At 44.9% G+C, this 23856-nt stretch overlaps 2 protein-coding genes across 5 annotated transcripts in view; both read left to right on the forward strand.

Moving 5' to 3' along the window:
* LOC109866286 (SAM and SH3 domain-containing protein 1) overlaps positions 1-23856 on the forward strand; it is a 304701-nt gene that overhangs the window by 21654 nt on the left and 259191 nt on the right. The window lies entirely within an intron of this gene.
* Positions 14771-20211, forward strand: LOC116356247 (mucin-21-like). Its single transcript, XM_031800995.1, is given in 2 exon segments — positions 14771-17634; positions 17637-20211. Coding segments are annotated over 2 exon segments (2361 nt in total). The 5' UTR covers positions 14771-16429; the 3' UTR covers positions 18793-20211.

Consider the following 23856-nt stretch of genomic DNA (forward strand, 5'->3'; position numbering starts at 1 on the left):
AGAACATACCTAGCCCAGAACATACCTAGCCCAGAACATACCTAGCCCAGAACATACCTAGCCCAGAACATAGCCCAGTTGACAAATGATTACAAACAGTAACCAGCCAAGCAGAAGCGTTACAAAACTCAAAAATAGAGATACAATTAATCCCTTACCTTTGATGATCTTCATATGGTGGCAATCAGAAGACATTAATTTACTAAATGATGAGTGTTGGAGTGTGCCCCTGGCTATCAATGAATAAAATAACAAGAAAATGGTGCCGTCTGATTTGTTTATAAGGAATTTGACATTATTTATATTTTTACGTTTACTTTTGATACATAAGTATATTTAAAACCAAACACTTTTAGACTTTTACTTTTACTTGAGTCATTTTCTACTAAGGTATGTTTACTTTTACTCAAGTGTGTCAACTGGGTACTTTTCCCAACCACTGGGAACCTGCTATAACAGGGGTTTTCTGGAAGTTGCAAACAGCTTTTTGTTGCATACAGTTTTCTGTGTCTGATCATATTAATGAACTGATCACACACTCATACTGAAGGCAGAGTTGTAAGGAAAACTTTAATGGGGGGGTTGCAGCAGAACTGACTACCGTGGTCACTTTTCTTGTCCCTTTAAGGAAAGCAGTAGAGAAAAAACATGTATTAGTCCGTCTCTCAGTCAAGGATGGTGGATAAAGGAAGATAGTTCACTCAGGCTGTTCACAATATTTTTGTTGTAAATTCCGGCCTACATAACTGTGTGTCTTTTCCATAGACACTAACACAATAGCAGCTGGGTCTGGTCTACTTAGTAGCAGCTGGGTCTGGTCTACTTAGTAGCAGCTGGGTCTGGTCTACTTAGTAGCAGCTGGGTCTGGTCTACTTAGTAGCAGCTGGGTCTGGTCTACTTAGTAGCAGCTGGGTCTGGTCTACTTAGTAGCAGCTGGGTCTGGTCTACTTAGTAGCAGCTGGGTCTGGTCTACTTAGTAGCAGCTGGGTCTGGTCTACTTAGTAGCAGCTGGGTCTGGTCTACTTAGTAGCAGCTGGGTCTGGTCTACTTAGTAGCAGCTGGGTCTGGTCTACTTAGTAGCAGCTGGGTCTGGTCTACTTAGTAGCAGCTGGGTCTGGTCTACTTAGTAGCAGCTGGGTCTGGTCTACTTAGTAGCAGCTGGGTCTGGTCTAATCAGTTCATTGACTTTCAATGAACCAGAAAAAAAATTGAGAAAAAACTGTGGTGTCTCGCTTCTTTAGGTCAAGATGCTGATTGGGAGACCACAGAGAGACTGTGAGTTCCCGCCAGTCAGAGTTGTTCCCATAGACTCAGCAGTCAACCCTCCGCCCCTCAGATGGGAACTACACTAATTCACAACCTCAGGATGTTAAAGACAAGCAGAGTGATTGCTCTTCAAAGACCCTCTAGGCAGATGTGCTGTGTGTAGAGGGGAGAGAGGGACAGGCTAGAGGGTTTTTAGAGGATGGTGTCAGGATAGGGTTTTGAAAGGACAGCGATGTTGCAAGGAGAAACAGCAGCTGAATTCCAAATCAACCCCTAGCACCTACTCCCTAAATGCTCTTAGTTCCTAAACGGTCTAGAGTGAAACCATTAGGGTGGAAATTCCAAACAGCCAGAAGGTTCCAAATTACAACCAGTCAGAAGGCAAGGTGGTAGGAGCTAGGGTTCTATTTGGAATTCACCTCAGTTCTGGGGAAGTCATCAAATTTCACCATATAACACAGGTGGAAAACCCCACAGTATCGCATAGACTTTCCACAAATGCTTTTCATAGCAGGGATGAGGTATAAACAGTATGTTCCATTTAGACTTAATACGAGCTGTGTTCTGGTTCTGATAAGTCGGTCATGGACCATCCATATGCTTCATATACAGTTGAAGTCGGAAGGTTACATACACTTAGGTTGGAGTCATTAAAACTCGTTTTTCAACCACTCCACAAATTTCTTGTTAACAAACTATAGTTTTTCCAAGTAGGTTAAGGACATCTACTTTGTGCATGACACAAGAACGTTTTCCAACAATCGTTAACAGACAGATTATTTCACTTATAATTCACTGTATAACAATTCCAGTGGGTCAGAAGTTTACATACACTAAGTTGACTGTGCCTTTAAACACCATAGAAAATTCCAGAAAATTATTTCATGGCTTTAGAAGCTTCTGATAGGCTAATTGACATTGTTTGAGTCAATTGGAGGTGGACCTGTGGATGTATTTCAAGGCCTACCTTCAAACTCAGTGCCTCTTTGCTTTACATCATGGGAAAATCAAAATAAATCAGCCAAGACCTCAGAAAAAAAATTGTAGACTTCCACAAGTCTGGTTCATCCTTGGGAGCAATTTCCAAATTCCTGAAGGTACCACGTTCATCTGTACAAACAATAGTACGCAAGTATAACACCATGGGACCATGCAGCCGTCATACCGCTCAGGAAGGAGACGCGTTCTGTCTCATAGAGATAAACGTACTGTGGTGCGAAAAGTGCAAATCAATCCCAGAACAACAGCAAGGACCTTGTGGAGATGCTGGAGGAAACAGGTACAAAAGTATCTATATCTACAGTAAAATGAGTCCTATATTGACATATCCTGAAAGGCCCCTCATCAAGGAAGAAGGCACTGCTCCAAAATTGCCATAAAAAAGCCAGACTACGGTTTGCAACTGCACATGGGGACAAAGATCGTACTTTTTGGAGAAATGTCCTTAGGTCTGATTAAACAAAAATAGAACTGTTCAACCATAATGACCATCATTATTTTAGGAGGAATAAGGGGGATGCTTGCAAGCCAAAGAACACCATCCCAACCATGATGCACAGGGGTGGCATCATCATGTTGTGGGGGTGCTTTGCTGCAGGAGGGACTGGTGCACTTCACAAAATAGATGGCGTCATGAGGCAGGAAAATTATGTGGATATATTGAAGCAACATCTCAAGACATCAGTCAGGAAGTTAAAGCTTGGTCGCAAATGGGTCTTCCAAATGGACAATGACCCCAAGTATACTTCCAAAGTTGTGGAAAATGGCTTAAGGACAACAAAGTTAAGGTATTGAAGTGGCCATCACAAAGCCCTGACCTCATCCTATAGAAAATGTGTGGGCAGAACTGAAAAAGCGTGTGCGAGCAAGGAGGCCTACAACCTGACTCAGTTACACCAGCTCTGTCAGGAGGAATGGGCCAAAATTCACCCAACTTATTGTGGGAAGCTTGTGGAAGGCTTCCCGGCACGTTTGACCCAAGTTAAACAATTTAAAGGCAATGCTACCTGATACTAATTGAGTGTATGTAAACTTCTGACCCACTGGGAATGTGATGAAAGAAATAAAAGCTGAAATAAATCATTCTCTCTACTGTTATTCTGACATTTCACATTCTTAAAATAAAGTGGTGATTCTAATTTTTTACTAGGATTAAATGTCAGGGATAGTGAAAAACTGAGTTTAAATGTACTTGGCTAAGGTGTATGTAAACTTCTGACTTCAACTGTAGCTATAAGTGTGAGGCACAGTATCAGGCAGAGAGAGAGAAAGAGGGAGGAAAGAGGGAGGAAAGAGAGAGAGGGAGAGGAGAGAGAAGGAGAGGAGAGAAAGAGAGAGGGAGAGGAGAGAGAGGGAGTAAAATGCTGCAACTTTTGGGAGCCGTTTTTCAAATGTGGCTTCCTGAGAGGCGCCTAGTGTGTGCTTGATGACATTTGCTCTGTTAAGTTAGCCGCCAAGTTGAAAATGAGCATCAAACCCTGGTATTTATGTTGACAGCCCCCCCCCCCCCAACACACCACATTCAAAGATGTTCATTATGGGGTGTCAATCAAAGCTTTTTTTCCTAGTATCAACAGTGTGTTGTGGACATCATAGGTTACCACGGCAACGTGACTAACAGCCGTGAAGCAATTTTGGTGGCGTGATGCGTGTGGTCATGCTGACAAGCAGGCAGTGAATGACAGTTATCACCAACACATAGGGAGGAGTAATCACACTGACATGATGAATGGGGTCCTCTCACTCTCTGAGACCTGGCGTGTGTGACTGTGTCATTTCTGGACAGGCAGTGACATGGCCACCTCAGGCCTGGTCCTGGTCCTGGCTGGGCCCTCCCTGGAGGTGTAAATTACCCCAGTGGTCTGTCACTCTACTGGGCAGGACACAGCAGGCTCTGTCTCACACCTCTGGGCTATACCTAGTAGTGATGGGTAAAAAACTCTCTCAGTTATATAAAGCAACATTATTTTGGGCGATATTATATTAAATCTTTGAATACAAGTATTGTTTTGTAAAAAATAAAAATAATAATAGTAAACTATTTTTAAATCGTGTGGCAACGTGTTTTTGGCACATTTATTTCAAACTAATCTTCTCATGCTCTCTCTTGTCTCTGCAGCAGAGAGACATATTGTGAGCAATATGTTTGGAACACCAAATCACAATAAAATCGCAGTATCGATTCACAATACATGTAGAATCGTCAGAATCATGATAATCGTAATACATATTGAATCGGCACCTAAGCATCATGATAATATTGTGAGGCCCCTTACAATTCCCAGCCCTAGTAAAGACGACAGGGGCTACAACGTATTAGAGCTTTAAGCTCCAGCCTCACCCATTCATACTGGGAATGTAAATATCTTGGAGTTATGCATTACTAGGCATGAGGACCACAGTCATCCAATCCATCCTGAGGGGGTCGCAGGCCTCAGGCCTCAAGCATTCCCTATAGGGGGGGATTGGAGTGGAGGGGTCTCAGCAACAGGTAATAACGCTGACTGGGCCCATCCCTGCATGCCTGAGGCTCAGCTGCTAATGCTGCGTGTCACTTAGCCCCCGCTATAGGTCAGAGGTCAGGGGTCTGTCATTAGAGCCCTGAGCTGCCAGTGGAGAGGAGAAGAAGACAGGATATGTGGCATGTGCAGAGAGAGAGGTGGAGGAAGATGGGATATGTGGCATGTGCAGAGAGAGAGGTGGAGGAAGATGGGATATGTGGCATGTGCAGAGAGAGAGGTGGAGGAAGATGGAGAGAAAGACAGACAGAGACAGACAGACATACATACAGACAGAGAGGGACAGAAAGAGAGAGAGCAACACAGGAGATGGAAGTATAACATGGCTACTTGCAGCACGACAAGCCTGGAAGTGATTATTAATACACAGCCATCCGGTGGAAGGGGAACAAGGGCTGGGGGGCCTCGGGGGACTGGGGGGGCCTGGGGGCACTGGGGGGCTAGGAGCGCTTGGGGGGAATGAGAACAGGAGATGTGTTTTTTAAGTATTGATTCTGAGACTGGTTTGAGGGTGCTTGTGAAGGTGTGATGTGTGATTCATTAGGTTTATGAGTTGGGGAAGTGACAGAGCATGTTCACACTGTAGACACAGCACAGGACAGGAAGGGACACGTTGAGTTGAATTTGCCCCATAGTAGCAGCACGCACAGACAGGATTCTGTTTTAGAAACCACTGTACACAGCAGAAAGATACACTGTAATAAACTGCTGTTGACATATGTAAAACCAAGCGTAAAGGCAAATATTTTATATAAAGTACATGACAGATATTGTTATTTTGTCATTTATTCCGACAGTTTGCTAATCTTTCATTTCTATCTCTTTCTCCTCTTTTCGGTGGTAACCTGGCCATGATGGACACATGATTTGCTAAACAAAAGGTAAGAGCTTGAAACATTCTGTTCCGTTTTCAGGTTATCTGACCTTCATTCCTTAATTAACATTTGGAATTCCATGGAGTCTTCAGACATCTGAGGGCCCCTCCTGGAGTCTCCAATGCAATCACCTACTGCCGTGGACCACAGGTGTACCAGTCTAACCAGTACACCACACTCTGATGACCTAGACATTGGGCAGGGGATGTCAGCTCAGATTCTACCCATCCCCCTCCCTCCCTCCCTGTATCCCCCCCTCCCTGTATCCCTCCCTCCCTCTCCCATACTCCACATAAAGGACAGTATGAACACCCATAGCCTTAGGATGCATGAGTTGTAATATGGATCACAGTGACACAGAGAGAAATGAATTGTGTGATGCAGGCTAACACCCACAGATACGTTTGACAGGAGTGTTGCTGTAACTTTCATGTAACCTTTCCTGCCTGTCCTGGCAGGATAACTGTTAATGCATAACCTATTGTCTGTCGTCATAATGTCCTTGATGGACTGGTCCTTTGATGCATTGATGCATTCTAGCAATGTAATTTACAGTGTGACCTTTGTGCTCTCTCCCAGCGATGCACATTCAGTATCAATTATACACGGCTCTGTCTTCTGTCTCTGAGTTTAATTAATCCATTAATTCATGTAAAGGAGCCCCTCTTCATTGTAATAACAGTAGAACAGAGCTGGGCACATTAGATTATCTCTATTGGCAGAAGTAGAGGCCTTCTCTCTCTCTCTCTCTCTCTCTCTCTCTCTCTCTCTCCTTCTCTGTCTCTTCCCCCCTCTCTGTCTCTCTCTCTCTCTCTCTTTCTCTTTCTCTTCCCCCCTCTCTGTCTCTCTCAAAGTGCTGATGTTGAGGAAGGCGTTACTGACAGAGTCCTTGTTGCAGGTTGCTCCTTAGAGATGAGTCTATGTCATACACACAGATTAAAGTTAAAGTGAAATCCTAAAGGACAGGCATTTAAAAAAGTGATCTTTTAATCCACCGTGACCCGCTTTATGACCCCGTTGACGACCCTAACACCCAGCACACGCCAGAAGCTGTTTAGTAAACAAAGGCCTTGGCACAGCGAAGGCTTGTTCTGATTTGTTGTGACAGTGCGGTATGGATTATATGACTGCAGTTGGCAGGACTAACCAGAATCTGCTGTTTGTTGTTATGGTGTTTTTAAATGGGTGGTCTGAGCTGACACTAGGTCAGTTAGTGCCATTGGGTGTCTGTTTTATGTAAAAGTTTTCATCTGTTCCTAGCTGATCCCAACACAGTACCTTTACTAATGACTGTTGCGGTTGTGTAAATTGGCTCTCTGTGTGGTCGTTTTAGACCCAAGGTCGGTCTGTCTTGGCTTCGGGTCATTGCTCTCCTTCACTTTTTATATAATGAAGTTAAGAATGTCAAATATGTGGCTAATAATACTTAGATTTGGAGAAAACAGTACTAGGTCTGTATGCTTTAACAAAGAATGGATCATTTTACCCTGGAATGCATGTAGCCAGCAGTTCCTCATGTTAACATGGCAGGCTATCTTCCCATTGCTATCATGCAGTAGGGACAATTATCTTGTCAATGTGGGCAGCAGAACTCATCACTGTATTACAAGTATAATTTTTATTTTCTGGCACTTGCATGCACATTCATTTAACGCACGCAGGAGAGTTTGTTATTTAAACTACTGTATGTTTTTAGCCCCCAGTATGGCATGAGACAGTAAAATACTGAAATAGTGAAATCGGAGTGGGCGTCATAGAAACTGTTGGGCTACCATGGAGATGTAATGTTTCTGTTGTCCTGCTCTCAGCCAGAGAGCAGTATTGATCCGTGTTTTAGCACCCCATATTTCCTACAGCCTATCATCCTGGTTAGGCTATACTTTATAGGGTGAGAGAAGGAGCGAGAGGAAAAGAGAGGGAGAGAGAGAAAGAGAGAGAGAGCGCGGGACATAGATAAAGAGACAGATAGAGAGATTGCGGGACAGATAAAGAGAGAGAGTGAGACATAGATAAAGAGAGGGACACAGATACAGAGAGAGGGAGAGAGAGGGAGAGAGAGGGACATAGATAAAAAGAGAGAGAGAGAGAGGTGGGGGATATATATATACTATATATATATACAGTGCCTTGCGAAAGTATTCTGCCCCCTTGAACTTTGCGACCTTTTGCCACATTTCAGGCTTCAAACATAAAGATATAAAACTGTATTTTTTTGTGAAGAATCAACAACAAGTGGGACACAATCATGAAGTGGAACGACATTTATTGGATATTTCAAACTTTTTTAACAAATCAAAAACTGAAAAATTGGGCGTGCAAAAATTATTCAGCCCCTTTACTTTCAGTGCAGCAAACTCTCTCCAGAAGTTCAGTGAGGATCTCTGAATGATCCAATGTTGACCTAAATGACTAATGATGATAAATACAATCCACCTGTGTGTAATCAAGTCTCCGTATAAATGCACCTGCACTGTGATAGTCTCAGAGGTCCGTTAAAAGCGCAGAGAGCATCATGAAGAACAAGGAACACACCAGGCAGGTCCGATATACTGTTGTGAAGAAGTTTAAAGCCGGATTTGGATACAATAAGATTTCCCAAGCTTTAAACATCCCAAGGAGCACTGTGCAAGCGATAATATTGAAATGGAAGGAGTATCAGACCACTGCAAATCTACCAAGACCTGGCCGTCCCTCTAAACTTTCAGCTCATACAAGGAGAAGACTGATCAGAGATGCACCCAAGAGGCCCATGATCACTCTGGATGAACTGCAGAGATCTACAGCTGAGGTGGGAGACTCTGTCCATAGGACAACAATCAGTCGTATATTGCACAAATCTGGCCTTTATGGAAGAGTGGCAAGAAGAAAGCCATTTCTTAAAGATATTCATAAAAAGTGTTGTTTAAAGTTTGCCACAAGCCACCTGGGAGACACACCAAACATGTGGAAGAAGGTGCTCTGGTCAGATGAAACCAACATGTAACTTTTTGGCAACAATGCAAAACGTTATGTTTGGCGTAAAAGCAACACAGCCCATCACCCCGAACACCCTATCCCCACTGTCAAACATGGTGGTGGCAGCATCATGGTTTGGGCCTGCTTTTCTTCAGCAGGGACAGGGAAGATGGTTAAAATTGATGGGAAGATGGATGGAGCCAAATACAGGACCATTCTGGAAGAAAACCTGATGGAGTCTGCAAAAGACCTGAGACTGGGACGGAGATTTGTCTTCCAACAAGACAATGATCCAAAACATAAAGCAAAATCTACAATGGAATGGTTCAAAAATAAACATATCCAGGTGTTAGAATGGCCAAGTCAAAGTCCAGACCTAAATCCAATCGAGAATCTGTGGAAAGAACTGAAAACTGCTGTTCACAAATGCTCTCCATCCAACCTCACTGAGCTCGAGCTGTTTTACAAGGAGGAATGGGAAAAAATGCAAAACTGATAGAGACATACCCCAAGCGACTTACAGCTGTAATCGCAGCAAAAGGTGGCGCTACAAAGTATTAACTTAAAGGGGCTGAATAATTTTGCACGCCCAATTTTTCAGTTTTTGATTTGTTAAAAAAGTTTTAAATATCCAATAAATGTCGTTCCACTTCATGATTGTGTCCCACAAAAAATACAGTTTTATATCTTTATGTTTGAAGCCTGAAATGTGGCAAAAGTTCCCAAAGTTCAAGGGGGCCGAATACTTTCGCAAGGCACTGTATATAGAGAAGGACATATATGAAAAGAGAGGGGGGCATAGATAAAGGAAGAGAGAGAGGGTCATAGATAAAGGAAGAGAGAGGGACATAGATAAAGGAAGAGAGAGGGACATAGATAAAGGAAGAGAGAGGGACATAGATAAAGGAAGAGAGAGGGACATAGATAAAAAGAGAGAGAGAGAGAGGGGGGATATATATATACTATATATATATATATATATAGAGAGAGAGAGGGACATAATCAAGAGAGAGAGGGACATATATGAAGAAAAAGGGGGACATAGATAAAGAAAGAGAGAGGGATATAGATCGAGAGAGAGAGAGAGAGAGAGAGAGAGGGACATAGATAAAGAGAGAGAGTGGGACATAGATAAAGGAAGAGAGAGGGACATAATCAAGAGAGAGAGAGGGACATAGATAAAGATATAGATAGAGGTACATAGATAAAGGAAGAGAGAGGGACATAATCAATAGAGAGAGAGAGGGACATAGATAAAGAAAGAGAGAGAGAGAGAGACATAGCTAAAGAGAGAGAGATTGAGAAGGGTAGACACAAGAAAACCTGGCTCCCTGTAGAGGAAAGGCTGTGCAACCACTGCACAACAGCAGAACCTGAGACGAAGCTGCATTACCTGGCAAAATGTAAAAAATATAAAACAGTTAGAGAGTGTCATTTCCCCAAATTTGAAACCCTTATTCAAGGTTTCAAAGACCTCTCTGATGTGAATAGGCTACCCGTCCTGTTGGGGGAGGATGCAGAGAGCTGTGGGTTGGCAGTGCACCACATTGCTGCCTGCCATAAGATGAGGGACAGTGTCTGACAGAACAATCAACCTGCACATGTCCTCTACTGTATGGTTATTGTTATTGTTCAATGTATGGTTATTTTGACCCTTGGTTGTTGTTGTTATTGTTGTTCTCGTTGACAATTTTGATTCTTATTATTTTCATATTGTAAATATCCAAAGTAAGCTTTGGCAATATGTACATTGTTACATCATGCCAATAAAGCAAATTGAATTGAATTTAATTGAATTTGAGAGAGAGTGACATGGATAAAGAGAGAGAAAGAGAGGCATAGATAAAGAGAGAGAGAGCTAGAGAGAGAGAAGGACAGAGAGAACCATGGTTACCACTCTCTGGTTAAGAGGAGCCAGGTGTGCCTGTTGTGTTCTAACTGTTTTTAAACACTTTTGTCTCCTGTCTAGATATTGGGTTCTGAAGGCCTAGACTGCACATTGTTATTAATTCCGTCTTCAACTAGCAGCAGTACATATTGTTTTATTACAATAGATAGCACACAAAAACATTTATGAGTGGTGCTCTGAGTCGGTATTAAAGAATAGGAACAGCCTCACTCCTGCTCTTACCACAAACAACGTCAGCAGTTTTGTCAGGCCAAGACTCAAGGCCTTGTGCTTGAGATGACCCCACACTCAGCCAGTCGGCAGGATGAATCTACACCAAACTAGAAACCAAAATGAGGATGTTCTCCTTTTCTGCTGTCTTATCAGGTACATCTCTGGATACACTGAAGAGAGAGCCAGGGAGAGAACAAGAGAGAGAACGAGGAAGAGAGCGAGAGACAGAGCAGAATCACATGTTTTCTATAAGGCCTGTCTTAACCTTTATTTATTTCGCTAACATGACATTCAAATGCCTGTCTTGAGAAGCAGAGGTTACCCCTCGATACTCCATATATGGCAGTTTAGTGTTTGTCAGAGTTCTGTTTGCTCCGCTGGTGCTCTCAGCCGTTGCCTACACTCTGCTCTGCCGTCGCTCAGTCTAATCTCCCACAGCCTTGCCTACACTCTGCTCTGCCGTCGCTCAGTCTAATCTCCCACAGCCTTGCCTACACTCTGCTCTGCCGTCGCTCAGTCTAATCTCCCACAGCCGTTGCCTACACTCTGCTCTGCCGTCGCTCAGTCTAATCTCCCACAGCCTTGCCCACTCTCTCTCTGCTGTCGCTCAGTCTAATCTCCCACAGCCTTGCCCACTCTCTCTCTCTGCTCTGTCATATTTTTCACCTCCTGATGCGACATGACACTTCTAATCTCATTGGGCCATGAGGGAATCCATCTTGCACAGCTGCAGGTCACTGTAAACAAGACTCAGACACAGATCAGCAAAACACATGACAGGACGATTTATGTTGTATCAGTCACGGAGAAATCCTGATGAGAGCAGTACATTTCTAGTCTGGAAATCCAGGTCGAATCATGAAACAGAGCTGAATACATCACCAATGTGTGTTCTAATCTTTCTGGTTGTGCCTTGTCGAATTGGAGGGATAAAGTGTAGCTGCATTGAAAGGCATTTGGGACTTCAGTGCTGGTTGACAGTGGTGGTGTACAGTATGTGGTATTAATGTAAATTTATGCAGAGAGCACCTGTTAGCAGCAGTCTCCATCTTGGAGTCTGTGAAAACAGAGGTGTCAAACACACAGTGAGATCAGAAGAGGGCAGAGAGGCCAACACGGAGGGAGGGAGGGAGGGAGGGAGGGAGGGAGGGAGGGAGGGAGGGAGGGAGGGAGGGAGGGAGGGAGGGAGGGAGGGAGGGAGGGAGGGAGGGAGGGAGGGAGGGAGGGAGGGAGGGAGGGAGGGAGGGATACATATAGAACCCAATAGGCAGGTACTTATTGAAACAGTATCACAGATATTCATTATTCTCCCAATGCATGAAATTCTATTTTTGTTGTAAACAATATGTCAGTAGTACTGTGCATGAAGACCTGAGATATGATTTAATCTGTGAATTATGTCCTCTATGTATCCTCTCGGGGATGAGAACTAGAGTGAGATAAATGCACAGACACACACAGAGGACTCTAAGGATGGGTGCTGTGCGCCTGTGCTTTCTCTGGATCCCAAATCCAATAGAGATGTGTCCTGTGGTCAAATTGAGTTGCTGTGTCCTGGTTTATGTATTTATGACTGTCTCAGTCTATTAGGCTATTGGCTTTTATTGCCGCAGGCTTCCTGTTGTGTGGAAAACGTTCCTTCCTAACGGACCTGCTGAATACCACGTGCATAAACACAACTTTGGAATATATTTACACCTAGGCTCCTCTTCAATGGGAATGGTAACTAGTATTATATCTAGTATTGTCTGACATTACCATTATAGTAGTTACTTTATAACCCATGTTTAGTGTGGTTGGTATTATTATATAAGTTGTTTTTAGTCCAGGAACCTCAGATGTAAATTGGCAATGAAGTTAACTCTAGTGCAGCTACAGTTAACTCTGGTGCAGCTACAGCTAACTCTGGTGCAGCTACAGTTAACTCTGGTGCAGCTATAGCTAACTCTGGTGCAGCTACAGCTAACTCTGGTGCAGCTACAGTTAACTCTGGTGCAGCTACAGTTAACTCTGGTGCAGCTACAGCTAACTCTGGTGCAGCTACAGTTAACTCTGGTGCAGCTACAGCTAACTCTGGTGCAGCTACAACTAACTTGGGTGCAGCTACAGCTAACTCGGGTCCTTCTACAGCTAACTCTGGTGCAGCTGCAGCTAACTCTGGTGCAGCTACAGCTAACTCTGGTGCCACTACAGCTAACTCTGGTCCTTCTACAGCTAACTCTGGTGCAGCTACTTGCTAACTCTGGTGCAGCTACTTGCTAACTCTGGTGCAGCTACAGCTAACTCTGGTGCCGCTACAGCGAACTCTGGTTCTTCTACAGCTAACTCTGGTGCAGCTACAGCTAACTCTGGTGCCGCTACAGCTAACTCTGGTGCCGCTAACTCTGGTGCAGCTACAGTTAACTCTGGTGCAGCTACAGCTAACTCTGGTGCCTCTACAGCTAACTCTGGTGCCGCTACAGCTGTCTCTGGTGCCTATAAAGCTAACTCTGATGCCGCTAACTCTGGTGCCTCTACAGCAAACTCTGGTGCCTCTACAGCTAACTATGGTGCCTCTACAGCTAACTTTGGTGCCGCTACAACTAACTCTGGTGCCACTAACTCTGGTGTCTCTACAGCTAACTCTGGTGCCACTAACTCTGGTGTCTCTACAGCTAACTCTGGTGCCGCTAACTCTGGTGCCTCTACAGCTAACTCTGGTGCCACCAACTCTGGTGCCTATACAGCTAAATCTGGTGCCACCAACTCTGGTGCCTCTACAGCTAAATCTGGTGCCACTAACTCTGGTGCCACTACAACTAACTCTGGTGCCACCAGCTCTGGTGCCTCTCCAGCTAACTCTGGTGCCAGAGTTGGTGTAGAGGCACCAGAGTTGGTGTCTCTACAGCTAAATCTGGTGCCACTAACTCTGGTGCTGCTACACCGGAGTGTGGTGTCAGGAAAATAACCTCACACTCAACGTCAACAAAACGAAGGAGATGATTGTGGACTTCAGGAAACAGCAGAGGGAACACCCCCCTATCCACATCGATGGAACAGTAGTGGAGAGGGTAGTAAGTTTTAAGTTCCTTGGCGTACACATCACAGACAAACTGAATTGGTCCACCCACACAGACAGCATCGTGAAGAAAGCGCAGCAGCGCCTCTTCAACCTCAGGAGGCTGAAGAAATTTGGCTTGTCACCAAAAGCACTCACAAACTTCTACAGATGCACAATCGAGAGCATCCTGCCGGGCTGTATCACCGCCTGGTACGGCAACTGCTCCGCCCACAACCGTAAGGCTCTCCAGAGGGTAGTGAGGTCTGCACAACGCATCACCGGGGGCAAACTACCTGCCCTCCAGGACACCTACACCACCCGATGTCACAGGAAGGCCATAAAGATCATCAAGGAAGGCCATAAAGATCATCAAGGACAACAACCACCCGAGCCACTGCCTGTTCACCCCGCTATCGTCCAGAAGGCGAGGTCAGTACAGGTGCATCAAAGCTGGGACCAAGAGACTGAAAAACAGCTTCTATCTCAAGGCCATCAGACTGTTAAACAGCCACCACTAACATTGAGTGGCTGCTGCCAACACACTGACTCAACTCCAGCCACTTTAATAATGGGAATTGATGGGAATTGATGTAAAATATATCACTAGACACTTTAAACAATGCTACTTAATATAATGTTTACATACCCTACATTATTTATCTCATATGTATACGTATATACTGTACTCTATATCATCTACTGCATCGTTATGTAATACATGTATCACTAGCCACTTTAAACTATGCCACTTTGTTTACATACTCATCTCATATGTATATACTGTACTCGATACCATCTACTGCATCTTGCCTATGCCGCTCTGTACCATCACTCATTCATATATCTTTATGTACATATTCTTTATCCCTTTACACTTGTGTGTATAAGGTAGTAGTTTTGGAATTGTTAGCTAGATTACTCGTTGGTTATTACTGCATTGTCGGAACTAGAAGCACAAGCATTTCGCTACACTCGCATTAACATCTGCTAACCATGTGTATGTGACAAATAACATTTGATTTGATTTGATTTGATTTTAGCTATCTCTGGTGCCTCTACAGCTAACTCTGGTGCCTCTACACCTCACTCTGGTTCCACTAACTCTGGTGCCTCTACAGCTAACTCTGATACCTCTACAGGTAACTCTTGTGCCTCTACAGCTAACTCTGGTGCCCCTCCAGCTAAATCTGGTGCCACTAACTCTGGTGCCTCTACAGCTAACTCTGATACCTCTACAGGTAACTCTTGTGCCTCTACAGCTAACTCTGGTGCCACTAACTCTGGTGCCTCTACAGCTAACTCTGATGCCTCTACAGCTAACTCTTGTGCCTCTACAGCTAACTCTGGTGCAGGGCAACTCTGGTGCCTCTACAGCTAACTCTAATGCCTCTACAGCTAAATCTGGTGCCACTAACTCTGGTGCTGCTACAGCTAACTTTGGTGCTGCTACAACTAACTCTGGTGTCACTAACTCTGGTGTCTCTACAGCTAACTCTGGTGTCGCTAACTCTGGTGCCTCTACAGCTAACTCTGATGCCTCTACAGGTAACTCTTGTGCCTCTACAGCTAACTCTGGTACCTCTACAGCTAACTCTGGTGCCTCTACAGCTAACTCTGATGCCTCTACAGCTAACTCTTGTGCCTCTACAGCTAACTCTGGTGCAGGGCAACTCTGGTGTCTCTACAGCTAACTCTAATGCCTCTACAGCTAAATCTGGTGCCACTAACTCTGGTGCTGCTACAGCTATCTCTGGTGCCTCTACAGCTATCTCTGGTGCCTCTACAGCTAACTCTGGTGCCTCTACACCTCACTCTGGTTCCACTAACTCTGTTGCCGCTACAGCTAACTCTTCTGCCTCTGCAGCTAACTCTGGTGCCACTAACTCTGGTCCTTCTACAGCTAAATCTGGTGCCGCTACAGCTAACTCTGATGCCGCTATCTCTGGTGCCTCTAAAGCTAACTCTGGTGCCTATACAGCTAACTCTGGTGCCGCTACAGCTAACTCTGATGCCGCTACCTCTGGTGCCTCTAAAGCTAACTCTGGTGCCGCTACAGGTAACTCTGGTGCCGCTACAGATAACGCTGGTGCCACTAACTCTGGTCCCTCTACAGCTAACTCTGGTGCCGCTACAGCTAACTCTGATACCGCCATCTCTGGTGCCTCTAAAGCTAACTCTGGTGCCTATACAGCTAACTCTGGTGCCGCTACAGCTAACTCTGATGCCGCTATCTCTGGTGCCCCTAAAGCTAACCTTGGTGTCTCTACAGCTAACTATGGTGCCTATACAGCAAACTCTGGTGCCTATACAGCAAACTCTGGTGCCTATACAGCTAACTCTGGTGCCGCTACAGCTAACTCTGATGTCGCTATCGCTGGTGCCTTTACAGCTAACTCTGGTGCCTCTACAGCTAACTCTGGTGCCTCTACAGCTAATTTTGGTGCTGCTACAACTAACTCTGGTGTCACTAACTCTGGTGTCTCTACAGCTAACTCTGGTGTTGCTAACTCTGGTGCCTCTACAGCTAACTCTGATGCCTCTACAGCTAACTCTGGTGCCTCTACATCTAACTCTGATGCCACTAACTCTGGTGCCTCTACAGCTAACTCTGGTGCCTATACAGCTAACTCTGGTGCCGCTACAGCTAACTCTGATGCCGCTACCTCTGGTGCCTCTAAAGCTAACTCTGGTGCCGCTACAAGTAACTCTGGTGCCGCTACAGATAACGCTGGTGCCACTAACTCTGGTCCCTCTACAGCTAACTCTGGTGCCGCTACAGCTAACTCTGGTACCGCCATCTCTGGTGTCCTCTAAAGCTAACTCTGGTGCCTATACAGCTAACTATGGTGCCGCTACAGCTAACTCTGATGCCGCTATCTCTGGTGCCCCTAAAGCTAACTTTGGTGTCTCTACAGCTAACTATGGTGCCTATACAGCAAACTATGGTGCCTATACAGCAAACTCTGGTGCCTATACAGCTAACTCTGGTGCCGCTACAGCTAACTCTGATGTCGCTATCGCTGGTGCCTTTACAGCTAACTCTGGTGCCTCTACAGCTAACTCTGGTGCCTCTACAGCTAATTTTGGTGCTGCTACAACTAACTCTGGTGTCACTAACTCTGGTGTCTCTACAGCTAACTCTGTTGTTGCTAACTCTGGTGCCTCTACAGCTAACTCTGATGCCTCTACAGCTAACTCTGGTGTCTCTACAGCAAACTCTGGTGTCGCTAACTCTGGTGCCTCTACAGCTAACTCTGATGCCTCTACAGGTAACTCTTGTGCCTCTACAGCTAACTCTGGTGCCTCTACAGCTAACTCTGGTGCCACTAACTCTGGTGCTGCTACAGCTATCTCTGGTGCCTCTACAGCTAACTCTGATGCCTCTACAGCTACCTCTTGTGCCTCTACAGCTAACTCTGGTGCCTCTACAACTAACTCTGGTGCCTCTAACTCTGGTGCCTCTACAGCTAATTCTGGTGCCTCTACTGCTAACTCTGGTGCCTCTACAGCTAACTCTGGTGCCTCTAAGTCTGGTGCCTCTACACCTCACTCTGGTGCCGCTACAGCTAATACTGGGATACTACAGCTAACTCTTCTGCCTCTACAGCTAACTCTTCTGCCGCTACAGCTAACTTTGGTGCCTCTACAGCTAACTCTTGTGCCTCTACAGCTAACTCTTGTGCCTCTACAGCTAACTTTGGTGCAGGGCGACTCTGGTGCCTCTAAAGCTAACTCAATTGCCTATACAGCTAAATCTAGTGCCACTAACTCTGGTGCTGCTACAGCTATCTCTGGTGCCTCTACAGCTAACTCTGGTGCTTCTACACCTCACTCTGGTGCCACTAACTCTGGTGCCGCTACAGCTAACTCTGGGATGCTACAGCTAACTCTTCTGCCTCTACAGCTAACATTGGTGCCTCTACAGCTAACTCTGGTGCCTCTAACTCTGGTGCTTCTACAGCTAACTCTTCTGCCTCTACAGCTACCTCTGGTGCCGCTCCAGATAACTCTGGTGTCACTAACTCTGGTGTCTCTACAGCTAACTCTGGTGCCTCTACAGCTAACTCTGGTGCCTCTACATCTAACTCTGGTGCCTCTACTGCTAACTCTGGTGCCTCTACACGTCACTTTGGTGCCACTAACTCTTCTGCCTCTACAGCTAACTCTGGTGCCTCTACAGCTAACTGTTCTGCCTCTACAGCTAACTCTGGTGCCTCTACAGCTAACGTTGGTGTCTCTACAGCTAACTCTGGTGCCACTAGCTCTGGTGCTACTACAGCTAACTCTTGTGCTGCTACAGCTAACTCTTCTGCCTCTACAGCTAACTCTGGTGCCTCTAGAGCTAACTCTTCTGCCTCTACAGCTAACTATGGTGCCTCTACAGCTAATGTTGGTGCCTCTACAGCTAACTCTGGTGCCACTAACTCTGGTGCCTCTACAGCTAACTCTTCTGCCTCTACAGCAAACTCTGGTGCCTCTACAGCAAACTCTGGTGCCTCTACAGCTAACTCTGGTGCCTCTACAGCTAACTTTGGTGCTGCTACAAATAACTCTGGTGTCACTAACTCTGGTGTCTCTACAGCTAACTCTGGTGCCGCTAACTCTGGTGCCTCTACAGCTAACTCTGATGCCTCTGAAGCTAACTCTTGTGCCTCTACAGCTAACTCTGGTGCCTCTACAGCTAACTCTGGTGCCTCTACAGCTAACTCTGGTGTCTATACAGCTAACTCTGGTGCCTCTACAGCTAACGCTGGTGTCTCTACAGCTAACTCTGGTGTCTCTACAGCTAACTCTGGTGCCTCTACAGCGAACTCTGGTGCCTCTACAGCGAACTCTGGTGCCTCTACAGCGAACTCTGGTGTCTCTACAGCTAACTCTGGTGTCTCTACAGCTAACTCTGGTGCCTCTACAGCTAACTCTGGTGCCTCTACAGCTAACTTTGGTGCCGCTACAACTAACTCTGGAACCCCATACCATCAAGTCCTTTGCGTTGTGTTAATCCAACCCTTGGGTTAGTAAATGTGATTAATACGTTGCAGAGTGTATAAATCTAAATATTAGGCACCACATCGCTCACATTCTCCCAGATGTAGAGTTCCTCCACTTAAGCAGATAGTAGCTGGACACCAAAGGGTTTTTAATCATTGGTAATTGAAGACCCTGCTGGGAGCAAATGAGCCTGACAGCAGGGACAGCAGAGTCTCCTGCCATTTGCTCTCTCTGGCTGTACATATTCACTGCAGCACCGTCCGCCACTCTGTATACACACACACACACACACACACAGCTCTCGTCTGTCTCCTTCCTGCTCTCACTAACACTTACGGGTCCTAAAAAGCAGACAGATATCGCTAATCATGTTTGTACCAGACACTAGTAGAGTGCCAAGGTTAATGACTAGATAGAGTTTAGCTAAGTTGTTGAGTGCCGAGCATCTGAAGACTCAAGGCTTTCAGATCTCAGCTCTTAGCCGTGTACAGTATAATAAGCCACGCTGGGATTGTTTTCATAGTTAATTGCACAGAAATAACATGTGCCATTCTATTTGCTATCTTCAGTCATGATAGTCATGTCATAGTTTCAGTGAGTTTGGAGACCAGAACTTGAGATTGCCTTGGTTTGCTCAAGCATTGCATTATTCGGCTAGGCAAAACTCTATATTCATAGGAGGAAGTGGCATGATTCAAACAGGATCAGATTGGCACAGACCTAATGAAGGGAAGGAGACGGAACTCATGGCTTCCATTTGTTGTTATTATCCATGCGATTGATACTGATGACACTGCTTCCATTTAAATGTAATGACATCCAACAACTGCACTAGAATACCATCATCATCATTATCTGGTGCAAGATGACAGCAGACAGTGCTTCTTTCTGCTGTCTCAGATCACCTCATTACCCATTAACCCTCATCTCCTTTCCAGCAATAGTAGCTAGCTAATGTCCCCTCAGTGTCAGCATCAGAGACACACTCATTGACACACTCACACACACACATACACAGACACACACACACTACCTAATAGGCATGTGATTTATAGCACGGACAGTTTATTTCTGTCTGACCAGAAATCAGGGCAGAGAGAGGCCATAATTACAGTATATTGGTCACAATTAGAGAACTATATAGGGAATATAGTGTGCCATTAGTGATATATGGACATCAGGATGTCAGGCAGGTGCTGCAGAGCACAGAAGAAGGTCTGATCTGATCAGCAGTGTTTCCCATGATTCCATGTCTTTTCCTTCCTACAGAGCCTATTAGTGTGTCAGTCCTACCAGGCTGGCCCTAAGCAGTGAGCATGCTGCTTCCCAGCCACGAAGCACTTAGCCTCAGTGATCTGTTATGTTCGGAGGCCTGCCTGGAAGAATCAAACATAGTTTAGAGGGATATAAGCTAGACTCTTGAGCATGCACACACAAACACACACACATACTGGGCATGGATGCACACAGACTGGAATGCATGCAATCAAGCACACACTCACACACACACACACACACACACACACACACACACACACACACACACACACACACACACACACACACCACTATGCTACTATTACTGCTCTATCTACTGATAAGGGGAAACAGATCTCATCATGGTCTTTCTTTTGTGTTACCGGGTGCAGCCTGTAAACAAGTCCTTTTTCAGGTATGCCAGAGACAATATCTACCAGAAATAACCTGTACAATTGGCTCCTATCCTCAGGAGCTGATGCTATCACATCGTGTTAGAATAGTTGTTTGGAACTGAACATTTTCAATCAGCTCTCTCTTTTGTGCATTTTGAGTGTGAGGAAAATAGGGAAGAGAAGACAAGTAAAACTCACCCTATATTCTCCTAGAACACTGCTTTGTGAGGGTGCTGGTGAGAGATTTTAGACTGAATTGACATTGCAGGCAGACAACACCAAAATGGTGATGGAAAATTGGTGTTCTCACCAAACCTCTTGGACTCACTGAGAACATTTCAAAGGGCACTTAGCTGTGGTGTAATCACAATTATATATAATGAGAGCTGACATTTCACCCACCTCTAGAATCAAGATGGATACAAACAGGGTAATGAAGAGAGAGAGAGGGCAATGGGAATCCATGATATTTAAGTGATTCGAGAGAGATGGCTTTGTCATCCTGTTAATCAAGAAAATTCCCGCAGCAAATTCATAGCAGACCATCAACTACAATCAAGGAAATTGTAGTGAGGAAAAATTAGAGCAATTTAATGTAAACAGGTTTGGGAACTCCCTAACATAAGCTGCCTGACCCATGGAAATAAATGATCCCTCTGCTCTCCTACTCCGGGCTACTACTTTGCCTGTGGTCACACAGCTATTCTAGGACTGGCTTGTACATAGTAATGGCAGACTGTTATCAAAGAGCAGCAATGTAACGTGAATAGCCCTGACTATTTGCATTCAGGATTAGTTATTGGTCTTGCTGTGGAGTATTTCTGCTTGCCTGGACATATTCCTCAGGCTTCCCAGACTTGTATTATTAAAGCTTTGTGTGTGTGTGTGTGTGTGTGTGTGTGTGTGTGTGTGTGTGTGTGTGTGTGTGTGTGTGTGTGTGTGTGTGTGTGTGTGGGTGTGGGTGTGTGTGTGTTTTAAATGAAAGCGTGTATAGCATGTGGTGGAGGGACCCCTCCTACTCGTCATTATAAATAGAACTGTTGTCTCTCAGCTCCCATTACATTATGTGATGAGCAGTGGTGTAGTGGAGGATAAACGAAAGTAAATTCCGTTATTTGGCACAAGGGTTTACCCACCTTTTGCGGAGCAATGCATTGAAAGTTGAGGGAGTGTTACTTTACTCACCGTGAACAGATATCACTACAGCAGGATAGCCTAGTGGGGCGGCAGGGTAGCCTAGTGGTTAGAGCGTTGGACTAGTAACCGGAAGGTTGCAAGTTCAAACTCCCGAGCTGACAAGGTACAAATCTGGCGTTCTTCCCCTGAACAGGCAGTTAACCCACTGTTCCTAGGCCGTCATTGAAAATAAGAATTTGTTCTTAACTGACTTGCCTAGTTAAATAAAGGTAAAAAAAATAAAAGAGTCAGAGTCAGACTTTCTAGGAGAAATGTAGCTAGTCACATGGTGTACAAACTCATAACTGTTCAGAAAAAGTCCTATTGCAATGTGGAACTTTTCCTTTGTCTGACTCCATAGTCTGAAATGCTTTTGGTGTCAAAAGTATACCGGGACTATACCGGGAATAGGGTGCCATCTCAGACACAACTCTCATGTTTCAGGGGCCTCAGTGCTAGGCTGAGAACACCCATCTCCAGTTGGTACTTCCTCTGCACCAAAGTCCCTGTAAACCCTGGTTTAAAGGGGATTATAGGGTGTTCCATCTCTAATGGTAACTCTACCACAGAGGACAGTGTGAGAACAGGACTGTGGTCCAGGAGAGCGAATGTGCTCAGCTGTCTCAAGCACTGCATGGTTCTATAATCACCACATGACAGCCTAGCGTTACATACAGACAGTCATGTGATATTTAAGGGCCAATCAACGAGGTGCTATGCATACTATAGAAAATAATGAACGATGTGGAAGGTGTGTTCTATGAGGCGCTAGCGGAGTGGAACTGACCTTCCACGGAGTTGCATTATTTTCTAGAGAACGCATGGAGCCCCGAGCTGATTATCCCTTTAATAACATGGCTATAATTTAACACATTTGCCGCTAGAAATGTGTTCAACATCCACTGAAGTAGCTAGTAAGTTTACTAGATAATCTTGACAGACTTGCTAGTTTAGCTAGTTTAGCTAGTTTAGTTAGTTTACCATCAGTCCCAGCTTGCCATTATGAAAATTGAATTCAACAATGCCAATAATGTTTTCAGTTAGATTTTTGCTTTCAAAAGCAGCTCAAACATAGAACATGAAAGAATGAACTATAGCCGTTGAATTCTAGCGCACAAATATACTGTGCATTATAGGGAAATAATGCACACTCTAGAATGCCCTGCAAGCCAATCAGAAACAGGTATTCAACAATGCCATGGTATAAAATGCCATTAAGGCACTCTCCACACACACCTCTCCACCGTTTAAGCCTCCGCTGAATGTCCACGCTGGAAGGTCTGTCTGACTGTGGGGATCGTGTGACAGGAGCAGACATGTTAAATTGGCTTCAATGTAGCTGTGCTTTACATTAATGTTGATATGTAACCCACACATTATGCAATATACTCATGGTTCTTTCATCTGTATACACTGTATACATGACATAGACTGGCCAGGTGAATCCAGGTGAAAGTTATAATGCCTTATTGATGTCACCTGTTAAATCCACTTCAATCACTGTAGATGAAGCGGAGGAGACCGGTTAAAGAAGGATTTTTAAGCCTTGAGCCCATTAAAACATGGATTGTGTGTGTGCCATTCCGAAGGTGAATGGGCAAGACAACAGATTGAAGTGCCTTTGAACTGTGTATGCTAGTAGGTGCCAGGCGCATTGCATTGTGTCAAGAACAGAAGTGCTGTGTGTTTCCTGTGTGTATCAAGCATGGTCCACCGCCCAAAAGGTATCCAGCCAACTTGATACAACTGTGGGAAGCATTGTCGCCAACTTGGGCCAGCATCACTGTGGAATGCTTTAACACCTTGTAGAGTCCCTGCCCTGACGGACTGAGGCTGTTCTGAGGGCAAAAGGATATAAGGAAGGTGTTCCTAATGTTTTGAACATGCAGTGTATATCCCCATTAGTTGACGCCTTATTGACCGCTAGTCTTCCTCTTTACTAAATAAAATAACATTTTCATTTTATTCTACTGTTTTGACATCTAAAATATGACTGCACATGCAGCTTTAGTGGACTGTGGAGTCAGCTTGATAAACATGTTAGCCATGACAGGATGAAACACACTAACACACTAACTCAGTACAATGATTAATGGACCCATCTACTGGTAAATGTGTCCAACACTTGGTCCTTCTCCCTCCTTCCCCCTCATCTGCCTCCCCCTCTACTTACACAGAGAGGACCATTGTCCAGCCTGGATGCCTTACCTGAGGACATTGTTTTACTAAAACAACAACAATAAAATATGAAAAAGGTGTGAGG

The sequence above is a fragment of the Oncorhynchus kisutch genome, linkage group LG21 (genome assembly GCF_002021735.2).
Source record: "Oncorhynchus kisutch isolate 150728-3 linkage group LG21, Okis_V2, whole genome shotgun sequence".
Lineage (NCBI taxonomy): Eukaryota > Metazoa > Chordata > Actinopteri > Salmoniformes > Salmonidae > Oncorhynchus > Oncorhynchus kisutch.